The 11068-nt window shown below is 43.6% G+C and overlaps 1 protein-coding gene across 1 annotated transcript; it reads right to left on the bottom strand.

Annotated features, from left to right (window-relative positions):
• Window positions 1-458: 458 nt before the first annotated feature.
• Window positions 459-9680, bottom strand: LOC119410468 (high mobility group protein B2). The gene is made up of 5 exons (XM_037677354.1): window positions 9509-9680; window positions 6583-6741; window positions 5274-5425; window positions 3311-3485; window positions 459-1462 (listed from the first exon to the last, which is right to left on the bottom strand). The coding sequence occupies exons 2-5, from the start codon at window positions 6730-6732 to the stop codon at window positions 1337-1339; spliced, it is 603 nt and encodes a 200-aa protein (XP_037533282.1). The 5' UTR covers window positions 6733-6741; window positions 9509-9680; the 3' UTR covers window positions 459-1336.
• Window positions 9681-11068: the final 1388 nt, after the last annotated feature.

Consider the following 11068-nt stretch of genomic DNA (forward strand, 5'->3'; position numbering starts at 1 on the left):
TCAGGAAGGAGCCAAAGACCCTGATGACCCTCAGGAGGGAGACAAAGACCCTGATGACCCTCAGGAGGGAGCCAAAGACCCTGATGACCCTCAGGAGGGAGACAAAGTCACTGATGACCTCAGGAAGGAGACAAAGACCCTGATGACCCTCAGGAGGGAAACAACGACCCTGATGACCCTCAGGAAGGGACAAAGACCCTGATGACCCTCACGAAGCAGACAAAGGCCCTAATGACCCTCAGGAGGGAGACAAAGACCGTGATGACCCTCAGGAGGGAGACAAAGTCCCTGATGACCCTCAGGAAGAAGACAAAGACCCTGATTCCCATCAGGAGAGAGAGGAGGGAAACGAAGACCAGGAAGAGAAATTTCTTTAACTACAGAATAGAAGTTCACCTGTTTTTCAAATTTTGGGGGATTGTGGTAAAGAAACCGTTGAAAGCTCCACACTTTTTTTTAAAAAGAAAACAATCCACTATTTTGACAAGTGATAAATAAAAACTCATGAGGAGTTTGTTGAATGAAATAAATGCACAAAACTGAGTGGAAGGTTAAAAAAAATCTAAATATTATGGTATTTTATTATAATTATGTTTATTATCTTTTATTATGGTTATACTGAAAATCTCCTGAATTTGGACGGACTGGATGAACAGCGCCACCCAGTGCCCTGATGTGTCTGTGCAGACAGATAAGATGGTTGTGTTACTAAAAAATGTAAATATTATTTTTACACATAACAGTCATCCTTTATGGTTTAAATCTTTTTCTCTGTCAAAAAGTTAATGATTAGCGTTTTAAAATGATCAAACATTTTTACTTTAGTGGAGAGAGTTGAAGACGTTCACAGAAATGATTTTAGATCAATTTAAAAACACAGAATCAAGACAGCTGCCGTCGTTACCGTTTAAATCCTCTGCAACTGAACAGAAGACAATGATCTCTCCTTCTACTGTCCCTCCCTGTTTACAGAAACAACCTGGGAGTTCCATCTGCTGGACAAAATGCTGCACAGAACCTTTAAGGTTCGACACTTTGTCAGAACAAGTTCATCACCAGCAATTTCCTCCAAAAGGGGGCGGGGCCTATTCTAAGAGCAGAACAAGCCATGATGTCGCTCTGCTCCATGAAACCTACAGAAACTCAGCTGATGTCATATCACATCACAACTGTTACCATGGAAACAATCTAATCCTCACCTGCCTGCCTCCTCCTTCTCCTCAGACCCTACATATCTGAAACTTCGAGTCTCTGAACGGGAAGATGTTCTGCGAAGCTCCGCCCACTCTCCTGTCGGACCTCTGAAACACACACCTGCCTCTAACACACAGTCTGTCTACTCGTCATCCTCCTCCTCCTCGTCTTCGTCCTCCCCCTCTTCATCCTCCTCTTCCTCTCCTCCCTGAGCTGAAGAGTCAGGGTTCCTGTTGTAGGTTCCTCCGCCGCGGTACGCCACCATGTCCTGACAGAGACAGAGACAGAGATGGATTTAGACCAGGGGTGAGACATGACATCATCCATCCATGTCAGGGGTCGACAGGAAAAACGTGTTTTCAACCGTCCCGACTTTGACGAGACAGTCCCAGATTTTGCCCCACCCCCTGTCCCACATTAGACAAGAGCTGGCCGAGCTCACCTGTCCACGTCTGTGTGGGGGGAGGGACGCCGAGGGGCTGTCTCACGACCTCCTCCAGGAGTCAGGTTACCACCACAAGTCTATATTGTCTGTAATATGAATGTTCTCGGCAGTCAGAAGTTTTCCTGACAGCAAAACTATTATTAAGTTACTGTAATGCAAAGCTCACAAAATAAATAAACATGTGCAACACACGCATAATAAAAGATGAATGTTTGTTAATGCTCAGGTCATTCACTGGGTCGACCATCATTAGACTGAAAACCTTTTCTTATTAAATACTGAGTGCATGTGCGCAGGTTTACAGTAAAATAGTCTAAAGGTAACTTGTGAACATGGAGTGGACCAATGAAGGACTCTGTGGACGCAGACGTGGTGTTTGTGGGGAAGCTTGGAGTTCTGTTTGAGTACTTGTGTTATTTGACCTACAGTTGTGTTTTTAAATTTGTGAATTATTTTATCATTTTATTTATTTCTACATCAGTTTGACCTAAAACATCTTCAGATTTTCACAAAGTGTCGGATCAAGAGAACCAGTTAAACAAATGAGACGAAAACATTAAACTTGTTTATTTTCTTGAGGAAAATGATCAATCTCACATATTTGTTGTGAGTGGGAAAACTGCGTGAACCTTTGCTTTCAGTACCTGAACGTGCACTCACAGAGACACCAGCTGGTCTGCTGCTGTAGTTCTTATAATTCAATAAATTACCACTAGTCCTCGGATTATAAACACGTTTGTAGTAAATGTTTGTACACGTGTTTGTAGTCGTAGGGGGTTAAGGTACACGAAGGCCGCCACATACTCGGGCGTACTTCATTCCGCGGAGATCCACGTGCACTGGAGGCGAAATCAAGGAGGACTCGAAGCGGACGCCCGCAGGGCACGTCCACGCAAAGATCAATTTTTATGATCGCGTACTCGGTGTCGCCCAATAAGCTGCTCGACACGGACTGTTTTGTTTGTGACACCAATGTATTAAATTCACCGTCTTCATCCCTGATCCGACCTTTTCTTTTGGTTTTTCCAAGAGTCGAGCATCTTCCTCATCCTCCGTTGACTCCATGACTGAAACGGTGAGAAATGAAGGAATTGGTCAAGAGAGAATTAAACTCGGGTCCAGCGTGGCTGCGGGAGGGTCTGGAGATTTCCTGGTGGGCTGCTCTGATGTGTGGGCTGCAGGGCCAGCGCTCCCCGTTTTTTTTTTTATATTTAAACTTTTTATTAACAACATAAAAACAGAACATCACTGCCTCTACCCAGGGCCACCGGCAGCTGATTTAGTTTTTTTTGGCAACCTGTCAATCAGTCCAGTAGGTATTTAGTAGGTCCCCGGTATTTAAGACAGTCTGACAGGTCTCCTTTGATCTGTGGTTCTGAACCAGATGAGTTCTGCACCTGAGCAGGCAGCAAGCAGACTGGACCGAACAATCCTGACAGATAATTTAATTGGTTCTGACTGGTCAACAGCTTCAGAACCGGTCCACACGTACCAACATGTAACCTTCATGTTTCCTTCTGTAAACACGATGTGACCTCTTGTCTTCAGAACCCTGGACCGTTCGGCCTCCATTCTGACAGAGGTCCAGTTTAAACCAGAATTTGAACGACCACAGAACCATCAGCTTTAAGACCAACAGGGTGGATGAGTGTGTTCTGGTTCTGGTCTCACCCGGTCGTACTTCTCCCTCAGCTTCTGGGCCTTCTCTTCGTACGGTTGCTTCTCGGACTGGGACAGTTTGCTCCACATCTCCCCCAGCTTCTTGGCACAGTCTCCTATGGACAGACCCGGGAACTGCTGCTTCACGCTGGGTCGGTACTCGCTGCAGAACACAAAGAACGCTGACCTGCACACAGAACCAGAACCACAGTCAGAACCAGAAAACATAACTCCAGCAGATCATCAGAGAAAACTGCAAGAAATACGTTACACAGAGCAGCGACTTAGTTCATCGTGATGATTGTTACAGTCTCCAGTGTTTCCACGAGGTCACTGGTGCTGGCACGGAGCTCATGTCTTTGTAGATGGACAACCTTTGGTCTCCACAGAGTCCTCGTCTATCTCTGTCCTCTGTCCTCACTCCAACTCCATGTCCTCTCTAACTTTATCTCCCAGTTGTTCAACCTGTGCTGTACCTCTGATGATCTCATTCCTGATCTTCTCCATCCTTGTCTCTCCTAAGAAGAACCTCAACATCTTCATTACTGCCACTTCCAGTTCTGTCTCCTGTCTTTTTGTCCATGTCTCTGTCTCCAGACCATACAACATAGCTGGTCTCAGCACTGTCTTGTAAACTTTTCCTTTGACCTTTGCTGACACCCTTTTGTCTCAAATCACTCCTGAAACTTTTCTCCATCACTCCATCCTGCCTGGACTCTCTTCTTCACCTCTTTACCACACTCCCCATGTTCCTGGACCGTGGACCCCCAAGTCCTTGAAGTCCTGCACCTTTGTGACCTCTGCTCCTTGTAGCCTCACTGTTCCACCTCCTCCCTCTCATTCACACATGGACTCTGTCTTACTACGGCTGACTTTCATTCCTCTTCTTTCAAGTGCATACCTCCACCTCTCCAAGTTCTCTTCCACCTGTTCCCTGTTCTCACCACAGATCACAATGTCATCTGCAAACATCATCATCCACGGGGATTCCTGCCTGACCTCATCTGTTAGTCGGTCCATCACCAGAGCAAACAAGAAGGGGCTCAGAGCTGATCCTTGATGCACTCCCACCTCCACCTTGAAGCCATCGGTCACTCCTAGAGCACATCTCATTAGAGCCTGACTGATATATCAGTAGGGGCTGATATTTTAGGCAGGTATGGACGTTTTGGGGACGTATCTTTTCGGTGATATTTGTCCGTTTATGTGTCAATGTAAACACTAAGAACGAGTCGTGTCCTTACTTTCAAAAGGCGTCATTGTTCAATAAATCCAGCACATCTGAAGCAGGAAACAACTAAACACTGTGTGGTGTATTTTGTTGAACAGAGCATGGTGAGTTTAATTCAACTGATCTGTTAAAATTTAAAAAATCAACAATAAATTATTTTCAATCCTCCAACCTGCTTGACATTAGCTACGTGCCTCTCAAGTTAGCAAGCTAACATTCAGATAAACTAGCATAGACTATTGGCTTGTAAAACTTTATCCAGAACAATAAATGTAACGTAGATGTAAAATATATCAGAGTTAGTAACATTATCTTTATCGTCCTCAACAAAATGCATTGTTTGTCTGAAATCTTTACTTCTTTACAAAGAAAATGAACTCTGCTGCGGTCAATATTAATGAGACCTCCATACGTGACAGTTTAAACAATGAACAGGAAGGAGTTTCTTTGTTTAGTTTATTTTTTCTAACACACTTCATAACTTTATGATGAATAGTGGAGGACAGAAAATGTGAACGCACGTTAGGAAGACTGTGTCCAGACTTCAAGACTTTTTTTAAAGTAGCCGTTTACTGAGATTCTTGGGGGCGGATAAAGCTCAAATATAGCTGATGTATCGGTTATAGGACCCCCCAATAAGCAAGAGCAGAAATGTCCATATCGGTCAGACTCTACATCACACCACTGTCCTCAAACATGTCCTGTACCAGACTATCATGTCCTGCTGTGGTTCTGCAGACTTACGGGGGTCTCTTGGGGGCGTTGGGGTCTTTCCTCTTGCGGCCCCTCTTCCCGAAGCCTTTAGGTGGGACGTAGTCCCTCATCTCTCGGTTGTAGCGCACTTTGTCAGCCTTGGCCATGTCCTCAAAACGCTTCTTTTCACTGGGAGACAGAGCCTGGGGACAGCAGAGACAGAGAGGACAGTCAAGGAGGAAACCAGGTCCTGTCTCAGAACCAGACGTAGTCCTGAAACCTTCTTTGTGTTTCTTCTAACCTTCTACCAGGTGTCTGTCGGCAAGTGCAGCGTCTCCAATAGCGTTACCCAAATTGGGGGGACGGGGACGTCCCATCCCTCAGCGTCACCCCCCCACCCGAAGGTTACGGCATGTAATAAATTAATAAACGTGCTGGCACGAGACCAGTTCACTGTGGCCAGGGGACACTCCAAAGTTGTTCTTCCCGAGTACGAGGGTCCCCCCCCAGACCAGAAACCTCCACATCAGGTTTTATTGACTCTAAACCACCCCAAGGTGAGACTCCTCGGTACGGACAGCAGCTGTTGGCTGTCATAAGTCCCCAGATGATGTCATCATCTAATTGACATCTTCAGTCATTTCTTTGTGATTGTCCTCTAGGCTGAAGAGACGAACTTCAACACTGAACCAGTTTCATGTCTTTAGATCCACGTTACATCAGTTCAGTCCATCCGGTGTCGTTTAAAGTTACAAAATCTACTTCAACAGTTCTTCACAGACTGCAGATGGAAATAATTTAGAAAACTGTCGCTTGGTTCAGAGCATCTCCATTAAACTATAGTTTAATGTTTTTCTGTAGGTGGTCCCTGAAACACAAATAAAAACACGTGGAGCCGAACCGCTCCTTTATCTGAGCTTATACTGACAAAGTCTAAAGTCTTTACAACTAAGTCTGGCAGAGTTACTCTGTTCTGCTTTTTATATTTTAGCTACAGGAAACCTCAGGATAATGAGAATATAACTATATGTGAGGTTGGTTTTTACTTTAATGATCTAAAGGGAACAAAAACAGACAGCTGTTGATCAGCCTGTTGTTAGCCCCGTTAAGTGACCTCTGTAGAGGACCAGGTCTGCTCGGACTGCAGTGGTTCTGCTGTCACAGCTTTGGGACGGGGGCGGGGCTTACAGCACCGCTCCGAGGACAGAACTTGCAGAACCGTTAGTACTTTGATGTGTGCGTTCTCCAAGCACATGGGGTGTAGCTACATTTGACATGAAGACGACAGCAAGTTACTGAGCTGAGACAACTGGCTTCATGTGTCCCCGTCACCTGTCTCCCTGTCCCCCTCCTGTCTCACCTTCCATCTCTCGGAGCATTTCTTGGAGAACTCTGCGAAGTTGACAGATTGCTCAGGGTTCTTCTTGCGGTGTTCTTCTCGACACGTCTGGACAAAGAAGGCATAAGCTGAAGTCTTCCCCTTCGGCTTGTTGACGTCTTTACGCATCATAGTGACGGCCTGAAAATCAGCAGAAGAGATCACAAAAGCTTTCAGAGAAGACGCGAGCATCGAGGAACCAAAGGAGGCGTGGAGCAGAACTCAGCTGTGATGACCCCACATCAACACTTTAAATGTGTGACGGACTTTAGTTTCAATCAACAAAATATTTATGGTTGGGGGAAAAAGACATTTTCCTTAATTAGCACACAAAAATGGTTTTCTGACATTTGTAAATTTCTGTCCTGTTTTGTGAAGACCTTCCAGATCCAGCAGCCTTAAATGAAGCTTGTTTTTGGTTAAACTTCCAAGTGTCGGTCGAGGCTGGAACATGGAGGTTTTCAACCTTTTTTTAAACTTACTTTAAAACTCTGCCTGCTTGTGTTCCACTTTTTGAACCGGATAGACGGAGCTGTGGCAGTGTTAGTGCCAAATCCACAGGAGTCGGCAGTTCTGGAGCGGCCCGGTTCTGCAGCCTGCGTGCACGTGGAACAAAGGACACACCTCCACCAGGTGAGTCCAGCCACCTGTCCCTGATTTTTACAGCAGCTCTCAAAAGTACAAGCAGAGCGTCACTGAGTGAGCTCATAAAACTCTAAAGTCAAGACAGAAAGGTGAAACATCCTTCATGATCTGATAAACGAGATCAGAAAAAATACTGTACAATTGATTTCCTTATTTTATTCTCCAAGGATCAGTAGATGGAGGTAGAATCAGTCCCATCAGTGAAGAACAAATTTGGTAAGACGGCCTTCTCTTTACTCCGCTCCCGTTTCCTGGAACACCTTGCAAAAAGATCTGAAGCGCTCGACCTTGACCTCTCCAAGATTTTAAACTACTGTTAAGTTCACAGCAAAAATCATTGCAGACACATGTTCCTGTTTTTAGTATCTTATACCATTTTATAATGGAGTGTTTTTATTTTATATCACGTCTTTTTCTACTCTTCATTTATAAATATTTATTAGTGTAGCTCATTTATTGTTTTTGTTTAAAACAGGTCTCTCTTGTAAATGAGTCCTCATGACTCAATGAGACTAACCTGTACAAATAAAGGTTGACTGGAGAGGGTACAGGAGCATTTGAAAATATTCTTGATCTGGCAGGTATAAGAGCAGGCTGCTTGGTAAAGGCCATTCCGCTCAGTTCTTCATGTCTGGACCGTCTCTGGTCAGCTGGAGTCAAGTCACAACAGACTGCTCAAACCTGAACTGTCCCACAGCAGATTAATCAAGTTTATTATTATTAAAACAACTGTTCTGTTGGTGAAAATGCAACATGACTTTGGGACTAAAACTGTCCAAAGGCAGAGTGAGGACAGACGGAGGACATGTGAGACACTCTAAGAAAAGAGAAGCCACAAAAATTAACTAACAAAGCAATAAAGAACCAAAGAGTCAGAGCATAATTTAATGAAATGTCCTGTTCTGCAGGAATGAGCTGTGGGTGAAAACCTTTATTTGTAGATAAGATGGAGAGAAAGAGGTTGGTAGGCTCAATCATCCAGGTAGATAACAAAAGAAGGTTAAATCATCTGGACCAGTTTCTTAAAGGGAGATGGAGAGAACATCATGAAAACAGACCTTAGGAAGCACAAAACATGTAAAGATCTGCTTCAGGTGTTTAAACTGATCCTGTTCCAGTATGGGCTGGTTTTTTCTTCTTGCCTGGACAGCCCAGTCTTGGTTTGGACCCTCCAAGTAGTGCAGTTTTTGAATTAGATCATATTAATGAGGGAACAGAAACTAAACATCTGTAATAATAATCCGCAACTAAGTATCAGGATCTAAATTCAGCACCGTTATCTGAACATATTTTTTACAGAATTATATATTTTTTATCTTTATATTTAAAAAAATGTAATGTTTTAACTGCTAAATGTTGTAATTTATTCATCAGTTACATGTACAGGTCCGACTGCGCTTCTCTCACTGAGGCTCACTGTGAACAAAGACCGCAGCCTCAGCATCCATCACTGCTGGAGAACCACTAGGCCCAACACCCGGGATGCACACGTCCACTGTCCGGTACTGACCCAGATCACATCGTCTGAGCCCGGACTATCCTCCCCGGCTGTAACAGCGGGTCTAATAGAGCCCTGTTACACCTGTAGCTGTCCGCCGTTGAGCGGAGTTAGCAGCAGTTAGCCTAGCATTGCTAACATAGAGAACAATGGCGGAGCTAGCAGCAGTTAGCCTAGCATGCTAGCGGGGCGGAGCTAGCAGCCGAACAATGGCGAAGCTAGCAGAAGTTAGCCCAGCCGTGCTAAAAGCAGCAAAACAATGAGCCACCATTTACTGCTTCCCGCCCTCTCCGGAGCGGCCCATCCCCCTCGGTTAGCTGAATATGCTGAGGTTTAACCCGCAGAGTCGTTAGGAAACACCGCATCACTTAAAAAAAGCATTCATTTTTATATTTATTCGCTGCACCGCTTTATTCTACACGACCCGTCTGCAATGGAAACGCAGAGTAAATACTGTCCCTACGCATTTCCAACCAGGGCTCAGACTATGTTTTGAAGAGGTCAGTTGTGTACAGGGGACCCGGCTATTTCCTATCATTCAAACATAAATGGGCGTTACGTTTACAACACGGCGTGAATAACGGTACAAACAGAAAATAAATCTGAATCGCAGGGGTACATCTCCACACAGCCACGGTCTGATTGTTACAGCGGCCATTTTATTATTTTTCCAGCCTTTTAATATCGCTGAAGCGCGTCAGGATGAATGGACCAAGCGGATGAAAACCCCGCATCTAAAACCCGGGACCGGACCGAGGTACTCACTCGTCAGGAGGGCCGGGACAGGTACAGAAGACTCGGACTGGATCTCAGGTTTTTCTGCTTGTTGCTGTTTAGGGACTAAAGCTGCGACCGGAGCCGTTAGTTCACTTTCAAACTGGGTCGAGCTCAGGCTGGACCACGCCCCCAGCGACTCTTCTTCTTCGTCTTCTTCTTCTTCTTCTTTCTTTATTAAACTTTATTTAACAGTTTACAATACAAAACAGAAAAAGTACTACGTTTTAACAATAGAAAAAGACGGTTCATAACATAATAGAGAGAAAACAAAAAGAAAAAAGGCCATTAATTAAAGAAATTGAAATTAGCCAAAAAAATAAAATTTACCAGCATTTTGTTCCATTACAAAATTTAAGGATTTGTACTTTAGCTCGAAGAAACAACATTTATGTGCATAATGTTTAACTAATATCAAATTATTGATACCATATTCACAATTCCCAGTATTTTATTAAATACCGCAGGTAGTTGAAACCCTTTGCACCAAGTCTACAACTGAAAGTCGAGCCAAAACCTGTTTTTGTGGGAAAAGATTCCCAAAACAACCAGGTGTAGACTTCATCACATTTATTTACAAAGCTTTGGAGAAGAGCCAACGATCACAGAAATGCATTTACAAGTTCACACTTATCAGAGCTCTGACCAGTTCTGACTCCTTGATCCGGCCTCATCAGAACCTTTAGCTGGTGTCAGAAGCAGGAGGACATCTGGAAGGATCTCTCAAGGACTCAGTAAGAAAGACATCGCTGTGATCATGTCAATCACTCTGAGGAGAATAAAAAATATCTCTTGCTGTCCCGTTACTGATCGAACACATGATGACTGATTATTACATAGGGTCAGGACCATGGAACATTTTAATATCATTCACATGACCCATAAAAGAGCAGTGAAAATTATGGAGCAAGGTACATATTCCTTTGACACGATCATGTTATTAAAAACAATAAATTCCAGGTTCTCACTCTCTGTCTCACAGAAAACACAGTTACCCACGTCTATTTTTAAATTTGTCTTTAGAAATTTGTTACTAGGATAAATTCTATTTATGATTTTAAATTCAACTTCTTTCGCTTTCGGAGGGACCGGAAATGACGTGAAACTAATTCTGATCTTTTTTTATGTCTTCTTTTTTAAAGTCCTTGAGAATATATTCCCTCCTGACTGGATTAGGAGAATAGTAATGAAGTAAATGACTTTATTTATTTATTTATTGCTACAACGATAGACTCATAAATCTCAAACCAGGATAATCACTGTAAGGAAAAAGAAAATCACTGTAATGAAGCTTTAATGGGTGATTTGTGACTGATCTGTGCTGCTGTGTTCATTCATGCCCATCTACAGACTCATGTTTGGGCTGCTGTTCATTCAGGCAGTTCGCTTTTTCGTTTGAAGCAAAAAAAATGAAAAAACAAAAACACACTTGTTTTTTTTTTTTATTTTTCTTTATTTAACCAAAATGAAAAAATCGGATAACAAAGCGGTCCCTTGATTTGTATTGTCCACCAAGTCTTTGGAACCGCTCTTTGTCTGGTCCGTCACCTG

The sequence above is a fragment of the Nematolebias whitei genome, chromosome 1 (genome assembly GCF_014905685.2).
Source record: "Nematolebias whitei isolate Nwh7 chromosome 1, NemWhi1, whole genome shotgun sequence".
Classification (NCBI taxonomy): Eukaryota; Metazoa; Chordata; class Actinopteri; order Cyprinodontiformes; family Rivulidae; genus Nematolebias; species Nematolebias whitei.

Bases quoted from the DNA above. Each gene is read 5' to 3' on its own strand.
- LOC119410468 (XM_037677354.1), bottom strand. From the start codon at position 6,732: ATGATGCGTAAAGACGTCAACAAGCCGAAGGGGAAGACTTCAGCTTAT. The intron at 5,426-6,582 runs GTGAGACAGGAG...TGCTGTCCCCAG, and splicing joins AATGCTCCGAGAGATGGAAG to GCTCTGTCTCCCAGTGAAAA. The intron at 1,463-3,310 runs GTGAGACCAGAA...TGTCTCTGTCAG, and splicing joins TGAGGGAGAAGTACGACCGG to GACATGGTGGCGTACCGCGG.